General features: G+C 40.9%; 1 protein-coding gene across 7 annotated transcripts in view; it reads left to right on the top strand.

Moving 5' to 3' along the window:
• The window catches only part of CAMK2D (calcium/calmodulin dependent protein kinase II delta), a 210055-nt gene that overhangs the window by 142896 nt on the left and 40546 nt on the right, over positions 1–26613 (top strand). For 6 of the 7 annotated variants that reach the window (XM_045537383.1, XM_045537381.1, XM_045537379.1 and 3 more), the window contains exons 6-12: positions 1009–1081; positions 8953–9055; positions 14608–14691; positions 22300–22394; positions 24658–24780; positions 25635–25718; positions 26146–26188. In XM_045537383.1, the coding sequence (XP_045393339.1) occupies positions 1009–1081; positions 8953–9055; positions 14608–14691; positions 22300–22394; positions 24658–24780; positions 25635–25718; positions 26146–26188 (605 nt within the window). Of the gene's footprint in view, positions 1–1008; positions 1082–2015; positions 2089–8952; positions 9056–14607; positions 14692–22299; positions 22395–24657; positions 24781–25634; positions 25719–26145; positions 26189–26613 lie in introns of all 7 variants that reach the window. The other variant, XM_045537384.1, reaches the window with a different exon arrangement.

Raw genomic sequence — 26613 nt, 5'->3', positions numbered from 1 at the left:
AATGTCCTTATTACAACGTTTGCATCATCCTTGATTGAATAAATTTGGTTCTGTCTGTACTTGCATTTGAATTGCATGGTGAACTCGTACAAAATTCATCAGTGTAATGTTCTACATTACTGTGTGTCAGATGACAGCTCATGGGACCTTATAGGGTGCTGATCAGTGATTTCTCCGCTAATGTAGTTAGCAGTCTGTTGACATCAGTGAGTCTTTAATAAGGATAGCATAAAATGTGCATTTTGACATAGGAATAAGCACAAGTTTCCTTCACCGCAGTGTATGGACGTGGGTCTGACAGTCACCAGTGCTCCAGGGGATTTTGAGATTTTATTTATTTATTCTTTGTAAGCTTCCTGGCCCTTCCCCAGAGTATTCTAATACGAGAGAGGGGTTTATTTTAGGTATGGGTTTACTTTAAACTCCCCCTGTAATATTGGAGACTTGTATTAGTTTTCCTATTATATATTTTGCAAAAAGCAACACTCTGAGTCAAAGTGGTGAATGTGTCCCTCCATTTTTTTTGACCCGTTTCACCTGCCACTTCATCTGTGTTTACCCTCTTGTTTCAACACCTATGTTTCGTTGTGACCTCAGATTTTAAACAGTTTAGGTGTGTATAAGAAAGAAATACACGGACATTTTAATCTCTGAAAAAATTTCCCAGAACATTATGGGAATTATTTATATATCTTTGCTTCTAGATATGGAAATTTCAACATCTGTATCCACATGATTTAATTTGTAGACTTACAATGAAAAAAACACAGCTCAAATTGTTTTGTCTGAACATGTCACAAATTCTATGTTGGTTGTCATTTTTGTTAGAACCAGAATTAGCTTTATTCAGCATTATTTAATTCCAGTGTAAAGCTAAAAAAAAATTGTGAAGAATATAATTTTTGTTTGTTTGTTTGTTTCGTTGGAACTTTCATTTTATTTTGTATTCAATGTGATTATGTGCCTTTAAAATGTTCTCCCTTCCATTCTGCCCTTATATCTTTGCAGTCATTGTATACAGCAGATTCTAGAAAGTGTAAATCATTGTCACCTAAATGGCATAGTTCACAGGGACCTGAAGGTCAGTATATGGAGTCCATAAATCTGAATCAAAGCAGTTTTATTTTATTTTTTTCTGGGGAAAGGGCAGAGGGTGGGTATTGAAAATGGTTCCCTTGCCTCTCCCAACTTTTTCCTAAACTGAATAAATAATGAAATGATAATGCATGATGCCTCTTTCAGTTTGCTCATCTACAGGCTAAATATACATCATAGCAAAAAGGAAAGGACGATATTGCGAACACACCCTGTTAAGTGTCCAAACAGAAACTCCCAGAGGAGGTGTGGGGCAGGCTTCCCTGAACTGTCCGGCATTTGCCTGGAGACGAACTTGGCCTGTGATGTATGTGCGCCTGTAGAGCTCAACACCACTTCTGTTCTGAGACCACGGGTCGCTGTAGCAGAACAACTGGTCACGCATTGCTCCATTGGAGTCTGATGAACCCTTAGGCAAGAGATAATAATTGCCAGCTAAATTAGAGGACCAGAAGTTAATGATTTATCAAAAATTCATTATGTATCCTAATTGAACCTGAATGGTGCCTTGCTTGCTGGAGTGGCAGCTTGTGGAATGATACTGGAAAAACAGGCGAGGACAGGGAAACAGTTTTTGTGCATGGGTGCGGGGGGGAAGTGGAGCACAACAGCTTTAAAGTTTGCATCTGTGTTCCAACTCACTTCCTGGAAGAATTTATAACCAGGCAATGAGCTGCTGAATGAAATGCAAGGATTTTCGTAGGACAAGTGGGTCCACGTTCTGGCTCCCGTCTGGCAAGACCCTCACTGCTCTGAGGTAGTAGTCACTCTCTTCGAGCAATATGTGCACGTTCCTGAAGGTGGTACGGTACAAGGCCAGTTGTCTGCCCGCGCTGCGCTTGAACCCGGTCTCTCTGAGGGTGTACAGACAGTGAGTGTCGGCTGGGAACTAACACGCGCCCCCTGGTGTTTGCATGCAGTCATTGCATTCAGCAGATCCTGGAGGCCGTGCTCCACTGCCATCAGATGGGCGTGGTCCATCGCGACCTGAAGGTGAGTAATGCCCCTGGAGAAGACACCTCCACGCGGCGCCTAAGGCCTGTCCAGCTGCAGTTATGCCGGTAAAGGTGCAAATGCAAGCAGTCAAGTCGTGCGGACGCTCTCCAACACATGACTCATCCCACAGTCCCTCTTACTTCATCCTTCTCTAATGCACACTGGAGACTAGCGTGTAAATCCCTGCATAGCCGGAGAGAAATCACCTCCTGATGTTTGCAGTAAATAGGTTGCTGTAGTTTCTTCCTCCTAAGAATGGAGACCGGATTTAATGCGACTTCTGGTAGGACTGTTGATCTCTGCTTCATTCTAAATTTGTTCTGTGGACATTAATAAAACACATCATTTTATATCCACACTGTATATACCTAACATAACGTAAATGCTCATCAAAATTAGGAAGTGATTAGAAATTAAAGTTATGAAGTAGACTTAAGCCAGAGTGATTGGGTGCTAAAAACCCCATTTTGAACTCTTATATTCTCTTTCCCTTAACGTTAGTCCTAGGAATTCTGAGGGCACTTAGGCTTCTTAGAGCTTTGTTTACTCACATTCCTGGGGGCCAAGATACTAGTGCCTTTTAAAAATGCAGATAAAAAAAGTAAAACAAATTTTATCATCAAATAATATTTATATAGCAAATATATGTTTCCATCCCTGTATTTATAATGTTGTTTGAATGCCTGCTAATACTTTTAAGAAATCATTTAGAAATGAAATAGTTCACAAAGAGAATACATTTTAATTAATTTTCTGTCCCCTTCTCCCAGCATTCTAGTTTTACTTGTGGAATTTCAGAGAAATAGTGAACGGCTAGAAATTTCAGTGAAAGCAAGCTAATGGATGAGTGAAATAGCAAATGTGCACATCATATAATTTTGATTTTTTGTTTGCACCTTCAGCATTTTCCAGGCATTGGGACAAAGCTGGTAATTTAAAATGTCTAAAACTGTGCGTGTTCAGTGGAAGGACCTACACAGTTTTCTCACGTGCAGACTCTTCTAGTTATAATAAATTATAAATGTATAGTTTCCAGTCATGTAATATTCTAGAAGAGTATATCTCTAAACATCCACAGTTAGTTACATGAAGATGTGATTTGAAAGCAAAACATTGTCTTCGTTTTCTGGAATGTTCTTTTGGTTTCAGTTGATTCCGAGAGCTTTAACGATTAAAAGCAAAGATATGGTTATGGTCATATTCTTTTGAAGAGCCGAAATAGAACTATGTGTATGTGCTAGCACTTACCAAATTTACCCATTAGGATAAAGGAAAAATAATATGTCCCTTTGAAAATTCATGTCTTTTTCAGTCACCTCGAAAATCCCTTACTGGCCACGTGTAGACAGAGCCCCTTTTTGTTACCACTGGAACCCACAGTGCTAGTTTTCTTTTAAGTGAACATATGTGGGTGTGCATATTATTTGTGCTAGTTTATCAAATACTCTATTTTAGCAGCGTGGCACTTGAAATATTTTACTCCATGCTATGTAACCATACGTGTGCTCTAAAAGCCAAGCATGAGAAACGTGACCTCTCTTCCATGACTTCAACGTTGTGTTTTGTGGAGTCGTAATACGGGGTCCTTCTATAAGTGTCCAGACTCCACTGACCCCTTCACGGACTGGAACTTTAATCAGAGATGTCAGTGGGCCCAGGCATGGGCTGCAAAGAAAAATATATTTTCTGTCATGTGAGCTAAAGTCACTGATTAAAAACTCAAGCAGGTGATTGCTAGGGAGGCTCAGCACCGAAAGAAAGAGCCTTCTTCATTACCCATCAGATTTCTTTCAAGGGGCAAAAGTAGTTTTGCTCTCCATTCTTATTCTGATTTGGGGAAAGGACAGAAATGAACTTTCAAGAGAGCATGTTATAATTTTTGTAATCGTTTCCCTAGTTTCTGTCAAACTGCTGCCTTGGATAGACTTCAGTTGAATCTGGTTCCCAGTGCTGGCTTCAGGAAGCCACTTCACAAACATACTGAGAGAATCCAAACCTTGCACAGGAGTGGCCGTTCATGCGTACCTTGAGAGTATTGACTCTCTGGCTTTGTTTTGTGCCTTTTATACCCATGATGTGCACTCTGATAAATAGACTGCTTGTAATATATTTACCACAGAGTACAATGAAAAAGGAGATCAGCTGCTGAAATTTCTCATTACCAGGATTTAAAAAGAAGTTACCCTGATTATTTTTAGGCCATGTATTTTTGTTTCTGTATCCCAATTCTTATGTTAATTCACATGCAATTCGGATGTTTAATGCACATAGTTTGATTTGTCCATATCAGCAAAAGAAAAACGTAAGAAATGTTATGTTTATCATCATCACAGTCACCCATGAGCGTATGGGTGCTGCACAGTCTGGATATGGGCCCCCTGGGACAGCAGCTATTTAGCATAGTGTGTCACCCCCAGTACCTGAGGCAGGGCCTTGCACCCAGCAACGCTCGCAATATCCCTTCAATTTAGGAATGAATGAAGTTCCACCAAAAGTACATTTATAATATAAAAGGGAATATCAAATACAATAGATTATTAAATATGGTGATATTTGAATAACACAAAGGGGATATGTGTATCTTCAGAATAAGGGTCACTATTGGAATAACTTCAACTCATTGGACAGTGGAAATCACCAGATGGAAAATTATGAGGACCTATAAACAAGGCTGAGGCACAGCAGGCAATTTGAGAATGTCCCAGAAACAAGCCATAGGAGGAGATTCGGGGTAGTGGGATATCAGCATAAAGCAAGAGTATCAGTCGGCACCAGGCGGTACCCAGTGTAGTGTACACAGGGACCACAGCCGTTTGTCTAGGCTGTAACCCACGGCAGCCCAGTTGCTGTGGATTCAGGTGATATTGGGAGATCTAGCAGCGCTTGTATAATGATAGTGCTGTAGTTCAGGGGTATGACTGTAGGCTTTGGAAAGGTTTGGATCAAGATAGGACCTTAATAATAAAAATGGTAAGAGGCCGGGCGCGGTGGCTCACGCCTGTAATCCTAGCACTCTGGGAGGCCGAGGCGGGCGGATTGTTTGAGCTCAGGAGTTCGAGACCAGCCTCAGCAAGAGCGAGACCCCGTCTCTACTAAAAAGTAAAAAGAAATTAGCCGGACAACTAAAAATATACAGAAAAAAAATTAGCCGGGCATGGTGACACATGCCTGTCGTCCCAGCTACTCGGGAGGCTGAGGCAGGAGGATCGCTTGAGCCCACGAGTTTGAGGTTGCTGTGAGCGAGGCTGATGCCACGGCACTCTAGCCAGGGTGACAGAGCGGGACTCTGCCTCAAAAAAAAAAAGAAAATCTTGAATCACATTGGAAGAAGTTTCCATTGTGTCCATATGGAAGTGCAGAACCAAACTCGCAAACAGTTGCTGCCCCTTACAGCTGATATGCTATAAATGGTTGTTGACACCAAGACCAGATGTCGTGGAAAATCCTGCATCATCCCGAAGCAATGGGGGTAGGGAAGGGACCTGTGTGTGAGAATGTCAGCAGGCTCTATTTAGAAGCCAGCCTAAGAAGTGATGGCTTTGTAAGAGTCTAGAGATAATCTCAATATAAAAAGACGAACATAATAGATTGTATTTAAGCTGTCATCATTAATACAGACATTTCTCAAGCTATGAGCCTTCATTACAAATACTAAATATGCTGCACATTGAAGTGGCCAGCTGCAGTGGAATAGAAGAGCTAACCACTAGTGTGTGCACCGTCACTAGCTACAGGGGACAGAGGTCCCACCAGATTGTATCATTCCGTAGTCACTGACACAAGATGTAATTCAGTACCCTTCTAATGTTCATTTGAGAGATGAAAGAACTAATTAATTAGCTCCAAGAGTCTGTGAGTTGCCCAAGTCCACAGCCAGGGCGAGGACAGGAACCCACACGTCCGCATTCTTTCCAGATTGTCGTGCTGTGTGTTCCTCTCCCGGGGCCCTGCCCCGTGGGCAGCTGGAGCTGCGTCGGAAGCCCTGAGTTTCCGCTCTCACCTGTCTCATTCATCTCAGAAAATCAAAATAACGGAACAGTGACAGATAAGCGTGTAGGGCTGATCCTTTCTGAGGAGGTTAGTCCCAGATTAGGTGAGAGATTCAACTAACATTGCCAATGAAATTTTGCAGTACAACATATTTTTTCAGTTGGAGGCTGTATGAGTGGTGGTGAATCAAAAAAATCAGAATTGCCTGTCTCGATTAAAATGTGGCTTTAGGAAGTCTTGGTGGTTAAGCCTCCTATACCCTCAAAACACAACGGACTATTCCAACTGATGCATTCCAGACTTTTAATGTTTTGTTGGAACCGCCATTTAAAGCAATCTTGTGACAAAAAACATCAAAAATCAAATAATCCTTTAATAAAGCCAATGAGTATCCGAATTTTTCAGTTTTCATTCCATAGGTCTATATTTTAGGGTTGCCTAAAAGATACACATAGACATGAAATCATGTCAGTGCTATTAAGTTTTCAATCTATACAATCCCCTTGAAATAGCCCTTGCCTTTTCCCGTGCATAACTGCAGCTGAACAGTCTTCATGGGTATAAAGTGAAACACTAATCCAGATGGATTTATGATTTTCCTGGATGACTCACAGGCCTACAGTGAGGTCTTTTAGGTCATCTCTAGTTACGAATATTTGCCCCACTCATTCATAGGTTCATGCATGATAAAACTAAGGAATTCCACTTTCTCTGAATTGGCAGATATTTGGTGTTTAAGGGCATCATCCACACAGCACTGCCCAGAGCTTTTTTATGTAGTGCTAAGAGTAAAAACACGATCAATTGTTTTAAATGCTTATTCACTAATGACACTGGCATTTGCTCAACAAACTTCAATACCAGCTTGACTTCAAAGACCTAAAATGGCTGTGATTTCTAAAATGATTGGAACTCTTTTTTTTTTTAATGAGTCTATGGTTGACAAATTAGGACAGATGTGTATTAAGAGAAATCTGTGACATCTCAATGCTTTTGAATGGGAAGGTCACAAAGAGATACAATGAACTATTGCTTACAGTTTGGTGTAGTTTTTCCAAGTTATTTATTCCATAAATTAATGGCTGGAAATTACTTCTTGATCAGGCTCGAACATGCATTGATAAATAAATGGGGCAGACCATAAATTTTAGTTGCAAAAATAAAATATCAAATGTGAATCATTCAATGTGAATAGATACTACGGTATGTTGAAAAATAACCAGAGTTCCAAATAATTTCAATTGTTAGGTTTTACTAAAAGTTATTTCAGCGTGGAGATCTTTCATATTCTTGAGACATCATTCCATACTCCAAATTAACTTATGTGTTTAGTGCTGAGTTAGTTCAAAACCCCATCAGCCCTAAAAAAATAACAAAAGTTTTCTTACATTTACTGATCGTCATAATAGTGATGAATCTGATGGCAGTGAGCAGCAGTAGCCTGAAGAAGTCTGGTACTCAATTAAAACCTGTTTGCCCACACTCTGATTTCTTGTAGAGTTAACCTAATTTCTTCCCAGCTCTGGTGATGGGTCTCTGCTAATTTGCATGGCTGGCTTCATTAGTAAGTTAAATACTGGTTTGGGCTGTGTTTACACAAGGTCAAAACAACCAACAGAACTGACTAATCAAGTAAGAAAAAAATAGCCCATGTGATATAAAAAATATATATAAAATTATTTGTCAACATAAAGAAAATTAATCTGATTGAATTTCTAGGTGTTCAGACAATCGTTTTGGCACTTGTCCATTGTTTCCCAACTTTTTCAGTCTGAGACACACCTCTAAATTCACTGGTTCTTATCCCAAAGTAGGAAGACTTCGAGCCCCTCTCCCATGTAGACACCAATCCAGCCATATATGCATCCAGATAGCTGGGGTTGTATACCCTCGGCTGTATGTATTAATCAGCCTTCTTTTCCTCACCATCTTCTCCTGTCATTTCTTAAAATCCACAAAGGGGGTCCAGGGAAATTGAATTCTTTGCCCTGGAGCTTATTTTCAAAGTATAAATGTGTCCCGAGGCACCGGTTGGGAAACAGTGGTGTAGACACAGCCTCATTCCAAGCCTGAATGACCAGTCCTTGAGTAATGGTAAATACCCAAGAAAATAAAAATGTATCTTTCTCGTGGTATTCTGAGATGGGAGCATAAGCATATAAGTAATGCTTTGAATCATACTTTGAAGAAATGTAAATTATGTTTTAAAAGCTGGCTTGTAAAGAAAAAAAGCTAACTATAACATTTGGCAAATAGCAGTATACTCTCTCTGCCTTTAAGAATAAACAGATTCTTAAAGACAGCAATTTTAATTCATAATTCAAAGTGTCCAAAATTTGTTCAGAAATTGTTTGGAAACATTGAGAAATCAAAATCACTACATTTGGGTCCAAGCTCTTGAAGTTAACTAGGATTCAATTTGCAAGTTTCCTTTGCCAAATGTCTGTAGATTGGTCCAACTCTCGTTACCGTTTTGCCAAGTTCCCTTCTGCTGAAGATGTCTGTTCTGTGTTAGGCTGCTCAGTCGATGTCTGTGGCCAGGTGTGAAGCTCGGCGGTCGTTGGAACATGTGTGCAGGTCAAGACAGGTGCTTTCATTCGTTGGACCTCTCGCCAAGTGTACCCTATCTTCTACCAAGTATCTCCCCAGTCCACGTATGCATCTGCCTGAAGCCTGCACACATGATCATTTTGAATCATTTTCTAACTACCTTTTCCCCGGGATTCAGGAATGGCAGTCTCTGGGAGAGACAACAGTGCATGACTTTTTTTTTTTTTTTTCTTTTTCCTAATCCTATAAAATGTTAGTTTTGAATAGTCACTTAAAATAGGTTCTCACTTCGGTCTCTTTCTTTTTTCTTTCTAAATGAAGCCTGAGAATTTGCTTTTAGCTAGCAAATCCAAGGGAGCCGCTGTGAAACTGGCAGACTTTGGCTTAGCCATAGAAGTTCAAGGAGACCAGCAGGCGTGGTTCGGTGAGTAGACCTCACTCTTCTTCCTGCTGCCTGCAGCCTTCTGGGCTCCCAAGCCCACTTCCCCACCAAAATAAAATGGAAAAGTTCCCTGACAACAATTGGACTAATTTTAAGATACCGAACCTTTATAAGCACTTAATTTTACTATAATTAAAGGATATGTAATCCAGAAATAATTTACAAGAAAGTATTATTGGGAGAGCAAGAACACATATACTCTTTTCCTTAAAGGATGGGTGAGAAAATGGATCCTATACGAAGAATTAACTGGATGATTGCAATATTCCAAGAGTATTTTTTTTAATTTGAGAGAAAGTTGATCGTTTACATACAACCCCACATGTTGCCCAAAGCTGCTATGTAAATTGTGGGTACTCAGGAATAAAAAAAATATTTCACATACAGTATTTTGTGATTAGTGAATTAAAGATTTTTTCTAAATATTATAAAGCATATATTTATGTGTGTGTTTCATTTTATCTTCTGTTTCTTCAACATGCCATTTCCCGCTCTAAAATTCTGATAATTTTGAGATTTCTGTATGATAAAATTTTCCTTTGCAATTAAGGAAGAAGTTAAATAAATTTAAATTATAGTGTTTCTAACCAGCTTATGTATTATTTTAATATTCAGCCTAAATTATTTTACCTATTGATTTTCCTGTGTTTCTCTCTGTGCCATTTCCCAGTATTTGCCCATTTCTCGCGTAGAGTTCAAAAGTGTAACCTCTCCCCAAACCTGCCTTACTTCTCTTCTGACTTTCAATATGTTGCAGTTAGGTAATTTTTAAAAAGATAATCAGCTGAAGCATGGTGGCTCACACCTGTAATCCCAGCACCTTGGGAGGCTGGGGCAGATTGATCACTTGAGGCCAGGGGTTCAAGACCCACCTGGGCAACACAGCGAGACCCCCATCTCTACAAAACAATTTTTGAAAAATTAGCCGGGTGTGGTAGCGTGCACCTGCGGTCCCAGCTACTCGGGAGGCTCAGGTGGGAGGATCGCTTGAGCCCAGGAATTACAGGTTACAATGCTCATGCCACTGCACTCCATCCTGGGCAGCAGAGCGAGACTCTGTTTTTGTTTTCGTTTTTTTTAAAGCTCAACAACAAACAGAGGACTCAAAACACGCTTATTTCATTTGTTGTATGTGCAAATGCTCCTCCGTGTTCCTAACACACACATCTCCTAATGCGCACACGTAGCCCCCGGGATTCACTGTGTTGCTCGACCCCTGCCAACCAGTGAACGGGGATGGATGGCCTGGTGGCCTTCCTGGTGGCCTCATTTAGGACTTCAGTGTCCGCTGCCTGTCCTGTTCCAGGGCTTGACAATCATCCTTGTTTGCCACCCTCCCAGGTCTAACATGACCTTCTACATTGACTCCTTGCTCTTTACCCCCGTGACTGTAATGCCTCCAGGCTTGTCATCTGGCTTGTCCTATTTTGACATTTGAATAAGCTTGTTCCAGTTAACTGCAAACTGAAAGAAGGTAGGACCTGGCGTCACTCCTATAAATTGGAGATTCAGGTAGATCTCTGTCTCCTGGGAGACAGTATAGTTGATATAAATAAATAATACACAGGAACGGGAGTTAGGGGTTCAACCGGAAGTCATGGAGCTATCACAGAGATGGGGAGAGCAAATTATTGGAAATACGTAAATTAAGCAGGAAGTCCTGACCCTCAGGGAGCTGAGGCTTCTGTATCAATAACTATTTACTGTTCAGGGCGGGAGTTTCTTAACACAGGCAACATGAGGTGCTCTGGAAACACAGAAGGGGAAGTACAAACTCCTCCCTCTGGGGAGAGGGTCAATAATTGCCTTAACACCTCGTTGCCTAAAGGGTGAATGGGAGTTTGTCCACTGGCGTGCACAGAGATTGAAGCATTCGACACACAGAGATGTGCACAGGCCTGAAACTGTTTATTCTATTTTAAGAATATCAAGGAGATTGATATAGCTAAAGTATAAAATATACTGGAATAAGTGTTTGTTAACGAAGCAGGAAAGGACTTTATGTTTTTTTGAAGGGTTTGGCTTTTGTCTTAAAGATTTTAGAGATTTAGTAAAAAAGTTTTTAGTGGACAGGGACACAGCTGGGCTCATGCTCTGTGATATTGATTTCAGGAGCAGGGTAGAGGATGGCTGAAGGAAAGTCACCCTGAAAGCAAGGACCCAGTTAAGCTAACGCAGTCGTTCAAATTATGCAGGATGACAGCTCAAACTAGGGAGTGCGAAGAAGCCGGCAAGTTCCAGGTGACACATGGCAGACAGCATCTCTGAACTCCACGGGAATCTGCTGAGAAGAAGTTAAAGTCCAAGACCTTGGGTTCAAAGACAGGACTCTGGTTCTGTCTAGAGCAAAGTAGGATCCCAGTTCATGAGAGACTCGGGGTAGGAGGCAGGGTACTGAAATAGGGACTCACTCGGCCCAGAGACATAGTTGCCAGAACTGGGTACAAGTGCTGATTGGTATCCGGAGGAAGGCAGAAGTCTTTCTGATCGAAACTGAGGCTCAAAATCTACATCAGCAACTTGGCGTGGTGATTCCAAGAGTGTTGGAATCAAGCTCCTCACATCTCTGCTGCTTTTGAGCCGTATGTTGGATCTCCGGTGTGAGGTCACGTGTAGTTTTGAAGGCAGGACTGGTGTGTAGTGGAAAAAAATTCGAGGATGTCGGCAGATGTCCATCCAGTCTACAGTCCTCCGCTCTACCAGCTGCGCTATCGAAGGGTGCAGGAAAAAAAATTCTAGTTTTTGAATCAGACACCTGAATTTATTATATCTTGGCTCTAATTCTGAATAGCTGTGTGACATTGAGCAAGTCACTACGTTTGCAAGGTCACTGTCCTCTTTGCAAATGGGATGGTAAACGCTCCTTTACGGGACTGTTACAAGACTAAGCGAAGTTCAAGTAAATTCTCATGGGCAACATGAGGGGAAAGAGGCATGTGGTATACTTCATTTCTTTTGGGTGTTCTGCCAGATCTATTTTAGGTTATTAAGCGTAAAAGCATGTTTTGCTATGAGTGACTTGTTTTGATTTTCATTCATCATTATCTGCCAGCATAGTCTCATGTATTTGACTGATTAATTTTATCTTCGAAAATGTAATGTCAATGTTTAGTGAGGAAAAGCCTTGTTATTTTAATAAGGAAAGAGCAGAATTTTTTTCACTATGTGTAATGCCAGAGCTTCAGGCTTTTGCATAATTTTCTTTTAATAAAAATATGAGGCCTATGACAAATAAAGAAAATATATAATATGTGCAAAACAATACAGTATATAATACAAGGGATTATGGAAGCTGTTTATTGTATTCTTTTTAATTTTCATGTCCAAATATGTTTGATTTTTTTTCCATTTTCACATCTCACTTGCTAGCCCTGTTCTATTCAAATACTAGCCAAAATTGCTAACAGAAACCCCTTAAGTCACTACACCTGATAAGATGGCTAGAAAATTTACCGAAGAGAAATATCCAAATAGAGCCTGTTTCTCCTATGGAACTAGAGACATTATTTGTAATACATTTCTAGCATTTTATTGCTGTTGGAAAAAAGGGATCACTACCCAGATCTTGCTTCATGGAGAATTACTTTGCTTAGTTGCTGTTATATCTCTTTTTAAAAATATTAAGAACAACTGTGATGGTATCCTCTTAGCATTTTAGTCTCCGGAAGAGATTTGCGATAATTTACATTTAAAGTAATCTTTTCCTTTTTACACAGTGATTTACTTCCCTTTCCTTAGGGGAATATCATTAACATTTCCTGGTCTTGGCCATGTGTTCTACGTTACTAACGTCATACATTGAAGTTTACTAGTGCCAGGTAGGGAGAGTACAGATTGTATATAGAAAAGTTGTCGAAATGCAGAGTGAGAAAAGATCACCGAGACTACAGGTAGCTAACGAGAGCTCTCAGTGGAAAATAACTCAGAGCCACCATCCTTTAGAGAAAAACATTGAGAATTCAGAAACAGAAAAAGTAGCATCAAGGGTGAGAATGAGAAGTCCAAGGTTTCAAAAAACCCTAAAGGTTTTAGTCGGGTCAAGAGCTCAGAGGAAGGAAATCGCGTTGGATGAATGAAGGAGAACCGGATGACACAGGACCTGAACGTGCACACTCAGGATTTGGGATTTAGTCTCCACGTTGGCGTCAGTTTCTCCCTGGAGTCTCTTGGCCTGGGTCTAGCTGGAGAGAGACGGTGGGGATGGAGGGGCAGGTACAGGACACAGGAGCACCGGGAAGCTCTTTCAAACAGGTGTGCACATCCCTACCTTGCAATTAACAGACTCCACGTAACTCCTTAAGGTCACCCTCAAATTTTAGGCAGTGGAACCAGCATTATTGCTCAGTAGTTCTTTTCTCCCAACTACCCATCCAACATTTCTTTCAGGTAAAACATTAGGCAGAGGTAGATAAGCTATGGTCCGTGTAAAGCTTAAACTACAGCGTACAGGTCTTTTCTTGGCGTCCTTATCATTGTTTACCCCATCTTCCTCCGAAACAGACAAAGGAGAAGGAAGGGAATGAAAATTAAAAAAAAAAAAAAGAAAGAAAGATTGAGCCCCAAATCCTTTGCCTCATTTGCTAATGGAATCGTGTCGAAAGAATTAACTATATCGCTGTATGTGTTCGTTTATTTATACTTCTTTGCACATTGTTTGTACTTAATAAGTATGAATTTGTTGGGGAAATGGGGGGTAAAAGGTTTTCTTGAGCACTTTGCATTCCAGTAAATACACAATGTGTTTCTTTAGTGATTTGTGGTTGGAGGAATTCCTGATTACATGTGCTTTTAAAGAAATGTTTTCTGTTTATTTGTGCTTGTAAACAAAACTTCCAAATGAAAATAGTTATGTTTAGTATTCTTAAAGCAATTGTTTTTTATTTAAAAAACCATCATTTTCAGAAATAAGAACTATTGCATGGTAGATGCTAGCTATAAATTGATGATTATTTCAGTGTAACTTAACTGAATTCTACACTGATTGATATAACATGAAACTTTTATCATTTAGTTTCAGCACATTTTCTTCTTAAGTTGAATGTCTAGTTGATACTTGTTCAGTAGTGATTCATCTGAATATCCCTAAGTCTTTAGCTGCCAGTCATAAGTACACTCTGATTATTTGTTAGTACACAGTGAGCACTTTGATGTATTTTGGGATTATTTCATCTCCTGGTGAATAATTCTTCTTATTTCTTTTCAGGGTTAGTTTTAACTCCTGTAAACCTAAGTGCCAATAAGAACTGCCAACCAGAATAGGCCTTCAGTGTACACAGTGACTATGACACACAATAGATTGGCCTCCATATCCGGAAAAAAGATGTATTTTTTGTCATTTCACAGGGCAGGCCAGACTAATGTTGATACTGCTATAAATAAAAACTAGTCTACATTATTTTAGAACTCTGGGTGCCTTGTTTGATTTTGACAAACACATCACTAGTTAGGCCTCCAGAAACTTTTCTCTCTTCGTTTCCCATTTCGTGTTGATTTTGTCAAGTCAATTCTGACCCGGTGACTTCTGCTTTGCCTAGGTTTCGCTGGTACACCCGGATACCTTTCCCCAGAAGTTTTACGTAAAGATCCTTATGGAAAGCCAGTGGATATGTGGGCGTGTGGTAAGGAATTATATTTTCAAGGAAATTTTGTAATATCCGAGTGTCTTAGTCCATTTGGTCTACTATAAAAATCATGGACTGATGTCTTAAACAACAAAGAATTGTTTCTCACGGTTCTGGAGGCTGGGAAATCCAAGATCCAGGTTCCAGCAGATTCAGTGTCTGAGAAGAGCCTGGCTCCTTGTGTGCAGAGGGCTGTCTTCTCTTGGCGTCCTCACGTGGCGGAAGGAGTGAGCGAGTTCCCGGGGTTTCCTTTGCAAGGGCACTAATCAAGTTCTTCAGGCCTCCCCTACCAAACGCCCCACCTCCTAAAACCGTCCCACTGGGAGCCAGGATTTCAACACGTGCATTTGGCAGGACGGGACATTCACTCTATAGCAACCAGTATTGTTTCAAATAAAAATACACGTTGAGCATTCCGAATCTGAAAAGCTGAAATCCAAAGTGTTCCAAAATCTAAAACCATCTGAGTGCCAACATGATGTCGCAAGTGGAAAATTCCTCACTCTGCCAGGTCATAGTCGAATGTGCTCAAAACTTTGTTTCATGTACAAAATTGTTTTGTTTTGTTTTGTTTTTTTCATTCAGAACCTTCTCCCAGAGTGATCATGCACAAAATTATTAAAAATATTATATAAAATTACCTTCATGTTATATGTATAAGGTGTATATGAAATATAAATGGATTTCACAATTCGACTTGGGTCCCATCCCCAAGATATCTCGTTACGTATATGCAAATATTTAATCTTAAAAATCTTTAAAAATCTGAAATCTGAAACACTTCTGGTCCCGAGCATTTTTGATAAGATGTACTCAACCTGCAGTGTCTTTTAGAGTGGAAATTCTCTAAAAGATGTGTCTAAAAGACACACACTGCATTTATTGATTAAATTTGCCATCTTATGTGGGCACAGTTTGTGGTGCCCCAAAACAATCACAAGAGTAACATCAAAGATCACTGATCATAGATTACTATAACAGATACAACAATGAAAAAAAAGGTTGAAATATTGCAAGAATGACCAAAGTATGAAACAGAGACACAAAGTGAGCACAGCCTGTTGGAAAAATAGCGCCAATAGACTTGCTCGGTGCGGGCATGCTGTCAACCTTCAGTGAAAAATGCAGTATCTGCAAGGTACAATAAAATGAGGTGTGCCTTTATCTAGAAATTTCTAGATCCTACATGGGTCCTACACTTTGGTGGATCTGGGGTTGAACGTGGGCAACTGTATTTTTAATATCCTATGACACATCACCAAGGTTTAGACTCACTGTCTTAGACCCACAAAACACGCTATGACTCATTTTAATATTACTTTGGTACATTTGAGTTTCCTTGGTTTCTAGATTTCCTGTTTGGGTACATTTCTGTAATACAGTTTCTATATCTAACCTTTTAAAAGAGTGAAATATCTTATAATCGTAGTATTTCACGTCTGTGAAATTTGAGCTAACTTACAAGGTAGAAGCTCGAACTTTCTTGGCTGAAAGAGGGAAGAAAGGTGGAGAGTTGTTTCCTTCCTGGCTGTCTGAGCTCTATAACGGTTTTTAAAAACTCTAAGTATCAGAGACTGTGCATCTTTTAACTGCGTGTCCAGACATGCATTTGGGAATCACACAACTAACTAGGAATGTATCTTAGGGGTTCTAATATCACATATTTTGGGGGAAATCACCACCCCTGGGAACATCATAATCAATTCTTTTGTTCCATTTCTTGGTCATTGCTATTGGTTTGGAATTGCGTTACCATTTTATTATACGTCACCTCACTCGGGTTACATGAAAGTCTCTTTGTAAGATGATGTCCCCTTACTCATCGCCACTGTGGTCACCACCATAGTAATGCACACGTTATTTGGTTGCTTGTGGCTTGATGGACACTCCCCTCCAGCTGTCCATCCATAGCGCTAGCTCTTGCCGGGTAAATAGCTACTTGTTTTCAAGAGTAGACACTGGTTGTATGGTAAGAAACCACACTGCTCCGATAACAAAAGAAACGCAGAACAAGTCATTTAGCAAAATGGCAGCCAGTCTCCTAAGGGAATTAAGAAGCTATGCACAGTCATTATGGCAGATTCTTTGTCATTTTGGCAGTTGACACAGAACTGGGTGAAGCACAGCACTGGCATAATGACTAAAAGGAATTTGCACATTATTTTTATTAGAAACAAGCAATTGTCTGCACACAGGAAATCTCAAATGCCAGCCACCATCACCTCACTTTTGTGATCTCACACAGAGTATGGTCTGACCTGTGCTCAGTCTTTGGGAACAACTAGTCCATTACTGGAAAGTAAATAATGGACATTAATGAAGCAAGAACATAGCCCCGTGTTCTGCCATTAACAACAGTAAATTGATTTTTATGGCTTTCCTGTATCTATAGCTGCCTCCATAATTCCTTAATGGGATGAGTAAATGTTTATAGATGTCACCGGATCAGTGGTTTCTAACAGAGCTTCTTCTACACTTTAGCTGAAAAAGAAAAAAAACAAATGTGAGCCTATAAACATAGGCCGCTTCCCTCCCACGTACATGTGTGTTGTCTTACTACTTTTCTACCTTATTTAGATGTCACTCTGAACAGTTACGAGTCAGAGTAAATTAGTGGCTGTCACAGAATGTACCGTGCCTTTGGACAAACTTTCGGAATTTTATGGAATATGTTTTTTCTCGTCTTGCACAGTGAATTTAGGTTCAGAAATGGTGTGATTGGTGGGGCTTGGCCTTTGCATATTTCAGCTGGGCTAAGTCAGTACCAGGCACTTTTATCACTATGAAATCCCAAGCCTTTTGGACAATTGATTGCTGTTACCGATGCTGGGGTTACCTTACACGGGGCCAATCTCAAGTCTGCCTCCAAACAGAAAGCTTTCTGCCTCCACCCTTTGATGACTCGCATTTCCAACAGTCTTCAAGTCCTGAAGGCTTGCTCCCAATCACAGTCCTTACCAATCTCCCCTTACTCTCAACCTACACACTTGCTAACTCTCTGTAGATTTATAGGTATGGGTTCCCTAACTGGGACCCACAGACCACACGCTCCAGAGGGACCCGAAGTACTTCTCAGCAACGCAGCTTCCTGGGATCCAGCCCAGAACCATTGAATAAGACTCTCTAGAGTCATATGACCCAGCAGTCCCACTGCTGGGCATATATACAAAGGAACTGAAAGCAGGATTTTGAAGAAATGTTTGCACACCTGTATTCATAACAGCACTATTGATAATAGCCGAGAGATGAAGGAACCCACATGTCCGTTGGCATTTGGATTAAATGAATGAACAAAATGTGGCATAGACACGCCACAGAATGCCACACAGCCTTAATTCAGGCTGCTGTGACAAAGGACCATAGACCGAGTGGCTTACAAACAACAGAGGTTGATTTCTCACAGTTCTGGATGCTGAAAGTCTGAGACCAGGGTGCCAACTTGGCCAGGTGGGTTTCTGGGGGAGCCCTCTCTGGGGTGCCAGACTGCCACCTTCCTGTTGTAGCCTCACGTGGCACTAAGAGAGCTCGCTCGCTCGCTCTCCGGCCTCTCGTTATAAGGACACTAATCACAGTCATGAGAGGTCCACCCCCGTGAACTAATCACCCCCCAGAGGCCCCACCTCCAAATACCATCCCATTGGGATTAGGGTTTCAGCACCTGCATTTTGGGGAAACCCAAACATTCAGTCCATTGCAGATGGCGCACAGATATCTTAGCCAGACATTTGTACCTTCTAGTTTTGGATGTGTTGTCATTTATGATTTATCTTTATTTTTATGCTCAGGAGATGGCTATGAAAACTGTCAGTTTCTGGTTTCTCAAAAATAATCACAACCAAAAGAACAAGTGACACAGTGCTGTTGTTCTTACATAGCAGTTGTGCCTGTCACACAGATGGGCACAGCCATCTCCCTGGTTCCCACTCCGCCCCACGCACGGTGCAGCCGCAGGCAGTCACTGCCACCTCTGCCCAGAGGCCTGGCAGTTTGCCACTCTTGCCACGTGGCACAGGCAGCTTCCATGCCCCACAGAATGACCTCCTGGCGTGATCTTCCAGATCTTTGTTCTACCCATCCGTGGCCCGTCAGGCCACAGAGTATTGGTTGAGCACTTTCTCTGTTTGAACTGTATGGTGACTTTTTTACCTGTGGTGGTACAAGGCAAGAGAGAAATACTTACCACTTATGTAGTTAACTGTGCATTTTGCTTGTACGCTCATAGCGTACCCGTTATTTACTGAGAACATTAAGTGGATGTCTCAGATTGTTCCATTAACTTTATTTATTTATTTATTTATTTATTTATTTATTTATTTATTTGAAACATAGAGTCTCACTCTGTTGCCCTGGCTAGAGTGCCGTGGCGTCAGCCTAGCTCCCAGCAGCCTCAAACTCCTGGGCTCAAGCGATCCTCCTGCCTCAGCCTCCTGAATAGCTGGGACTACAGGCATGTGCCACCATGCCCGGCTAATTTTTTCTATGTAGATTTTTAGTTGTCCAGCTAATTTCTTTCTATTTTTAGTAGAGATGGGGTCTCGCTCTTGCTCAGGCTGGTCTCGAACTCCTGACCTCGAGCGATCCTCCCGCCTGGGCTTCCCAGAGTGCTGGGATTACAGGCGTGAGCCACCGCGCCCGGCCTGTTCCACTAACTTCTCAGTTTTCCAACATTCCTTCTTTGTCTCTCATTTTAAAAGAAGAGCCTTCAGAATGTTTCATCATTAAAGTACTCATTCATTTTTATTAAAATCATTTTTGAATATTCTTGATACTGTAGTCTTTCTACCTAATCAGTCATCAGTGCTTCCCAAAACTCTTATTAAACATAGCTAACATCTCCCAAGCACGAATACAAACATAAGATAAGGAAAACGAGTTCTGGTGTCTATTTTTAGATGTGCCCCACGCCCCGCGCAGCCCCATCCAAGGTTATCTCAATCAAATCCCAGACACCACATCAGCACATCTAAAAATATCCCAATGTATCTCTAAAAGAAAAGGACTCTTTTTTTAAAAAAAAAAGTATGATAATAATACCAACTGTAAAATTTAATAATAATTGCTGAATAGCCTCAAAATATCCAGTCATTTTTCCTATTTGCCCTCATGTGTCATGATTTAGTTTGGTCTCTTAGGTCTCTTAGTTCTAGTTTGTAGTTTCCACTCCTCTCTGACTCCTCTCTCCCTTCTCAATTTATTTATTTACTTATTTTTTGGAGAAACCACGGAGCATACTCAGATGCCTGATTCTGGTCTCTAGATACCAAAAGGTCTCGGTTGCCACTAAAAGGAAGCGGAACTTCTTACAGTGGCAGCTGATTCCATGTCTGGATCAAGAAAAGCACAAGATGATCCAGGAGAAAGAAAAGAAACCATCAAAGGCCACTGGGTTTGTGTTAACAGGACTCAGGAGCCAACTCGAAGAGGCTTACGCTGATCAAAGATGAGACAGTTAAGAGGATCAGTAAGAAAAATAACCTTTTTCTTAAGAAAAAGTGGCCGTGAGGAATGTGTAGGGTGTCCCCATGTCAGTCCTGCTGGTGGCTAAACAGTTGCCGAACCTCTCCGCCTTGTTTCTTCAGGCGATATGAACAGTAGGAAATATTAACAGCAGCAATCTCTATCTCATGGCGTGGTGCCAGGATTAAATAAGGTAATGCACGAAGCACACGTGACTGCTCAATTAATGTCACCTATGATGAAACTTATTGATATTACATCATCATTGTGCCCCAACTCTCCTAACTCTGTGCTTTGAGAAAATAGACAGTTTTTGAAATCTCCTATCCGCGTGCTATTATTTTTCAAGTATATTTTTTGGTGGAAATTCCTCACTCAGATAATTGAATTGTGGGCATCTATGTCCATGTCGGCTGTTTTTCACAGGGAAGGAGGCTTCTGGGAGCTGTCCCCTCCCAGAGCGGCAGCCACCAGGTGTCAACTGCACACATAATCCACAAGAACGATCAGCCCAGGTTCAGAATGCTAAATGTCTCAGTTGTGAGTCTTTTCTATAATTTTGTAATAGCTGAACTCCAGATGTTTCTTAGGAAAACGTTCACACTCGATGGAGGCTGTTGCCGTCACAAAGTGACTTTGCTTCTTCACCCGCTGATGCCCCCGTAGCTGAGGGCCCGGATGACTGAGACATCATCGCCTCTTCTCTGCTTGTGTCCCGAGAATGCAAACACGCACATCCGTCGTCATCATTGTCACTACTATCATTGCCATTAGATGCATCTCTTATGTCAGATGCTAAACATGATATGAAAACAAATTTAAATGAATGCACATTATAATATATGAAAGATGGAAAAATTACTTCTATGTTGCAAAGATGAGGTAACAGTATATTGTGATTTTCTTCATAGTCTTTTTTGTTCAACTCCATTATGGTAAAATCACATTCAGTCTTGATTTAAGAGCCTCAGTAGTTTTGTTTTGTTTTTAAGAACGTTGTTTAAAATGTTTTAGAGATACAGAAAAGATACAGAGACCAGGAGCCCACCTCTGACAAGGGACAAAAGGCATCCCCAGGCCCAGGCAAAGTGTCACCTGCCTTACTCTTCTCCCTCGGGGTTTCCAGCTTAAGGAAGCACAGAAAGAGAAGAGCAAGCAGGAGAGGTCGGAGGAATGACAGCCTTCCACTGGGATGATGAGCTAGAGAAGAACCCAGAACCCGTCAGCAGGGAATAAAGTATTCGAGAAGTAGCGGGAGGGACACATGGTGACAAAGATGACCACGGTGCCAGAACAACCTCAGGAGACACACGGGCTGCAGATACGATCGCAGGGAAAAGGGAAAGCGGCGAATGCAGAATGGTTTTTAAATTGTAAAAGTTAAATCAGATGCTGATTAAATCAATTTGTGATTAATTACAGATTTATGAAAAGGATGTGAAATTGCGTTACAGCTCTGTGTTTCCTGCTTTGAATTTCGTGTGCAATCGCCGCCGCCTCTTCCTTTTCCCTATCCTATAATACATACTCCTCTGCAGTGTCGTTGGTTTAGTTGCTGGATTGAAAAAACCCTTTTTCTGAAGACTACCATCACTGAACAGAAAAGGATTTTGTCTCTTTATCCGGTATCCACATTCCCAGGGATTCTGGCTATGTAGAGCATGAATTTGTAACCAGGACACCATCGCTCAACAAAATGTCCTCATTCCCAACAAAATGCCTAGGAGGAAATAAATGACACGCTCAGTTTTTTAAACTTCCAGCTACACAGTGACTGAAACCACAGCACTCGTGTAGACAGGAGCAGAGCGCAGGGAGACCGTCTATAGACAAGAGCTCAGGAAGGCCAAAGACCGTGTGACCCCAAATGACAGGAGAGTTTTGTCTTGAGATGTTGCCCCGCCATGCTGCTTTAGAATTCTTCGGTCTCTGTGTTAAGGGACACATTGTCAGAGCTTTTGAGCGTAGGAAGAGGAGGATTCACCCTCCGCAGAGTGCTCTAGAAGAGATCGTAACATCTCTCTGAAGTTTTCCAACAAGCCAGTTTGCTCTGCTGTGAGTGCAGCTGCATCTCATTGTGCATCGGCCACACTTAACTTACGACTGTCCCTATGACTTGCATTCTGTTAATGTGCCCATCTCCTGCAGGTGTCATTCTCTATATCCTCCTGGTGGGGTACCCGCCTTTCTGGGATGAAGACCAGCACAGACTCTACCAGCAGATCAAGGCTGGAGCTTATGATGTACGTAATCGGTATTTCTATACCTTCACATGCGGGTTTGTTTCCTGTTTGTTGACCAAGAGCCAGAAATTTTTCATTGTTCTTTTAACCGTAATTTTCACTAATTTCCCTTATTATTTCCCTCTTTCTTAGGGAAAGGGAGATGAAGAGGAAAAAAATGCAGATGTAGATGTATTCAGTTTGTATTTCCTCTTCGCTCACTATCTCCTAAAATTGAATGAAAAGCCCTTTGAATTCTCTGAGGAAGAGAATTTTGCTTGTCAAAATTTTCAGATCTTAGTGCATTTTAAAACATAAAAGTCAGAAATGATTACTGCCTCTTTAGTTGAATTCTATTCTCAAATGCCTATTACAGAATTTCAAATTATGTATCAATAATACTTTGCAGTAATCCCTATATCAAGTAGAACATCATTCCACTATATCAATTTTGGTGGTTGTTTTGTTTTGTTTTTTGTCTCTGTCTAACGGCCTGTCGTGCAAGCTTTCGTTTGGAGAGTGGGTATCACAATTGAAAAATAGCTGAAAATCACAATTCTATGAAATACATTTAGCTTAGACTATTTGAAAGTAAGCATATATACACATTCATGAATTAAGTTCAGAATCTGCAGAGGAAGGATTTATCTGCTTTCTGTTTATGGCTTAACTTTGTGTGCATTGATATCATTTGCTCTCCTCTGATAAATATTTCTGCAAGTACGATTTATCCCGTCCTCTGGTTTCCGCTCATACAGCCTTCTGAAAGTGAGAGCCTGGGGTCTGGGGGTGCCTTCCGTGTATTCAGTGGTACCTGGGGAGCAGGCGGTGTTGGGTCCACATTCTGTGCACGAGGGAAAAGCTTACTGTGGATGCAAAAGGAGTAAATATAAAAACTCTGTATCATGATATATTCTATCGGGTCCCATGAACTTGTCAATGCGTTTCTCTTAAAACATTCTATTTAGGGGGATGTGTGTTATCAGTTGTCAAGAATTTAAAATGTAGTTTAAAGCATTCCATTTTTCCCAGACTGGTAAATGGACCAAATTATTATTTACACAGCCACAGCTAGTACATTCGCCGTCTTTACAGACTGGAACCAGGCCCCTGTCTGGGCAGACGTAGCCTTGCAAATGCTCTTGAACCTGCCCCTAATTTGCCATCAGAAGACCTGCACAGAATTGCAAAGCAGCCTTGAGTGTTTCTTCAATAGTTAGCAAGTTTTTACAACTGTGAAAGAGAAACTTCTGGAATTAAAAAATGACAGTTGTTAAACTGGCCAAAATTACAAGTATTAAAGAGTCAATATCATTTTTCTCATGTTGCATTTCGCCAGTGGGTCACAAGTACCCATTTTATGACGACTAACAGTGGACTAGTTTAATTCTATGACACAGTCACAGCAGCTTTGTTTTTCGGGATTGTCCATAAAAATTCATGAATTGGGAAAAGAACCTGGTATTCTGTTATTTAGCAACTAATGTGATTTAAATTTCTCTTAACCTGTGAAGAACAGTCTTTCTGCTAATTATGTGAAAGTAAGGTTAAATAATTATCTGTTCAGAAAAAAATAAAGTTATGATAAGTAGCTTCATCATATAGTAACTAATGCAAAATGGATTCCTGTTGAAAGCTACGAGATTTGGTTACTTCCATATACTTTGGTGAAATTGGTAATTAGGTAGATCAGCCTTCTAGAGGTGTTCAAATGAAACCTACTCAAGCCCTCATAGTCTCGAATTCTTCTCACTCCAGGCGGCCATGATTAGTGGGTCAATTTTGGCACAGGAATGACAGCTGTTTTATTATCTCTGCTGTTACTGCCCACGAACTGTGACAGTGTATGATATGTCATTTTCAACCTCGGCATAATAGCGTGATGACATTGATACACATAGTAACCTCTTGGCTTCTATTGAGTTTTGCAAACAGCTGTGACAAAGATGACATAAAATTTCATCTTCAGATCAAAGCAAAGACACTCTGAAAGGAATAGAACATTCTTAAGTTATTTTTCTGAATTTTGAAATGTATTTTACTATATATAATATTTAATTTAGTACATATGTTGGTCCCTGGTGAGATACTCTTTAATATATATAGTTATCTACATAGGGGGAGGAATATATCTGGATCAGTTTATCTGTTTTAGATACAATTTAACTTATACAAAAGGTAACTTTATGAAGAAATTCACCAGCAAGGAAATAATGTATGCCTCTTCCCTGTTTTACAGAGTATGTCTATGTTTTAAACTCTTTATAAATTTATATTTTTGAAGTTTCCATCACCAGAATGGGACACAGTGACTCCTGAAGCCAAAGACCTCATCAATAAAATGCTGACTATCAACCCTGCCAAACGCATCACAGCCTCAGAGGCGCTCAAACACCCATGGATCTGTGTAAGTAACAGCTCTCCAAAAACTCAGCAGCGAAAATGAAAAATTATCTCTCCTTTTAATATTTTTTTCATAGCTTAAAAATAATTTTGCAGAAAAAACCTGAAACTCAAAATGAATGAATGTTTGTGACTCAAGGTATTTAAGAAAATGAATTTTATCATGGTGAAAAATGCCACTTTAAGTAGCAGTCTGATTTGCGTATGTCATTGAATAACTATCGCCTAGAATAACACAAGGAATGAGGATTCCCGATATCAATTATTGACAATACTCAGGAACAGAGGTTAAGAAAATAGCACCAAGATTAAATGTGTCCCAGAAGAAAAGATCAGACAAAGTTCATTTACCACTAGGCAGCATTAGAAACACGTTTGAGGTCTGGAAGCTGAGAGTAGAGTTTCATTGCATAAAAGAATGGCCACAGTGGCCTGAATATACTTTAGAAGTACTGATAAAAGTAATGATGTGAATCTTGAGGGTGGAGGTGAGGCTTATCTAGAGGCCTCAGTAAATTTCTAAGGATGAGTATCAAATGTTAAGACAATAAATACAGTGCTAAGTAAATGGAAAGCAGCCCAATAAAAAAAAGCAATTAAAGCCACTGAAATAAGGATAATCTGGGAAATTGTTGACATTCATTTCTATACTTTATATACATAAATTTTGCGTCATAGTCCCCAGTGGTCTTGGCAAAATCAGTCTTTATTTTCAGACAACTTTGGCCATTGAATACTTACAAGTTGGTCGTGTGGGGAAGCACCACTAACAGAGATCTGGTAACAGCCCAGGACGCTGTTACTCTTAGCATGCTGTAAGTGTCCTCCATTAAGCCGCTTTTTCTCGTCTTCTTCCAGCAACGCTCCACTGTTGCTTCCATGATGCACAGGCAGGAGACCGTGGACTGCTTGAAGAAATTCAACGCTAGGAGAAAACTGAAGGTAAGACATTTTAGACTTTTGCGGGGAAGAAGATTTGGCGGAGTGAGAAATGGAACCATGTGAGCAAAGGAACTTTTACAAAGGCTCTTCAACGTGTAGACCTCGATGCTCTTACTATTCTTTTTCTGGGGCTCGGGAAAGTGGGGTGTACCCCAGAATCAAACCTGTGATGAAAGCTGAAATCGGCGCGGCGACACGTGGCTGTGCCTGCCCGCGGTGGAGAACAGCTGGCAGCTGGATAATCTGAGTGTGGCCCACACACGCGGGGCCTGTGCGTCTCAGGGAACCAAAAAACAAAAACAAACCATCAAAATCCCCCTAACTAAACCCAAGGCCAGGAGAAGCCGCTGTGGTCCAAGACCGTGTGTGTGTGAGGTAGAGGATTTGCAGGGGCGGCACTGATTTTGTATTCTTACGTCCCTGACAGGGCGCCATCTTGACAACCATGCTGGCCACGAGGAACTTTTCAGGTACCTGCATTAAGAACTCTGCTCCTGATCCTCCGTGCTCCTCTCTCCTCTTTAAATTGTCTTTTTTGTCTTTTTGGAATTAAAAAAAAAAAATCTAATAATTAGAAAAACCCCCGTTGCTCAGAGGGGGCAGATGTGTGGCACAGGTTCCTTCCTCTCCTGGGGCTGCCATGAGCAATCCGCCGGGGTGCGCTGGGTCCCCAGCCTGCCCCCCTCACGGGAGGGCCCCACGCAGCTCCGGCAGGTAGTCGGGGCCGGTGCACGGCTGGAAACCATCCGTCCAACGCTGGGGTGTGCGCAAGTGGTGGGAACATGCACTCCCTCGTTTTTAAGCTCAGCATTCTGAGCCTAGAATTTATTAGCTGAAATTCCACAAAGTAATAACTATGAATAAGGGATTTTTGTCTCATTTTCATAGAGAGTCC

The sequence above is a fragment of the Lemur catta genome, chromosome 26 (assembly GCF_020740605.2).
Source record: "Lemur catta isolate mLemCat1 chromosome 26, mLemCat1.pri, whole genome shotgun sequence".
NCBI lineage: Eukaryota > Metazoa > Chordata > Mammalia > Primates > Lemuridae > Lemur > Lemur catta.
Note: the sequence above shows the minus strand (reverse complement) of the source record. Positions and strands in the feature narration are given on the sequence as shown.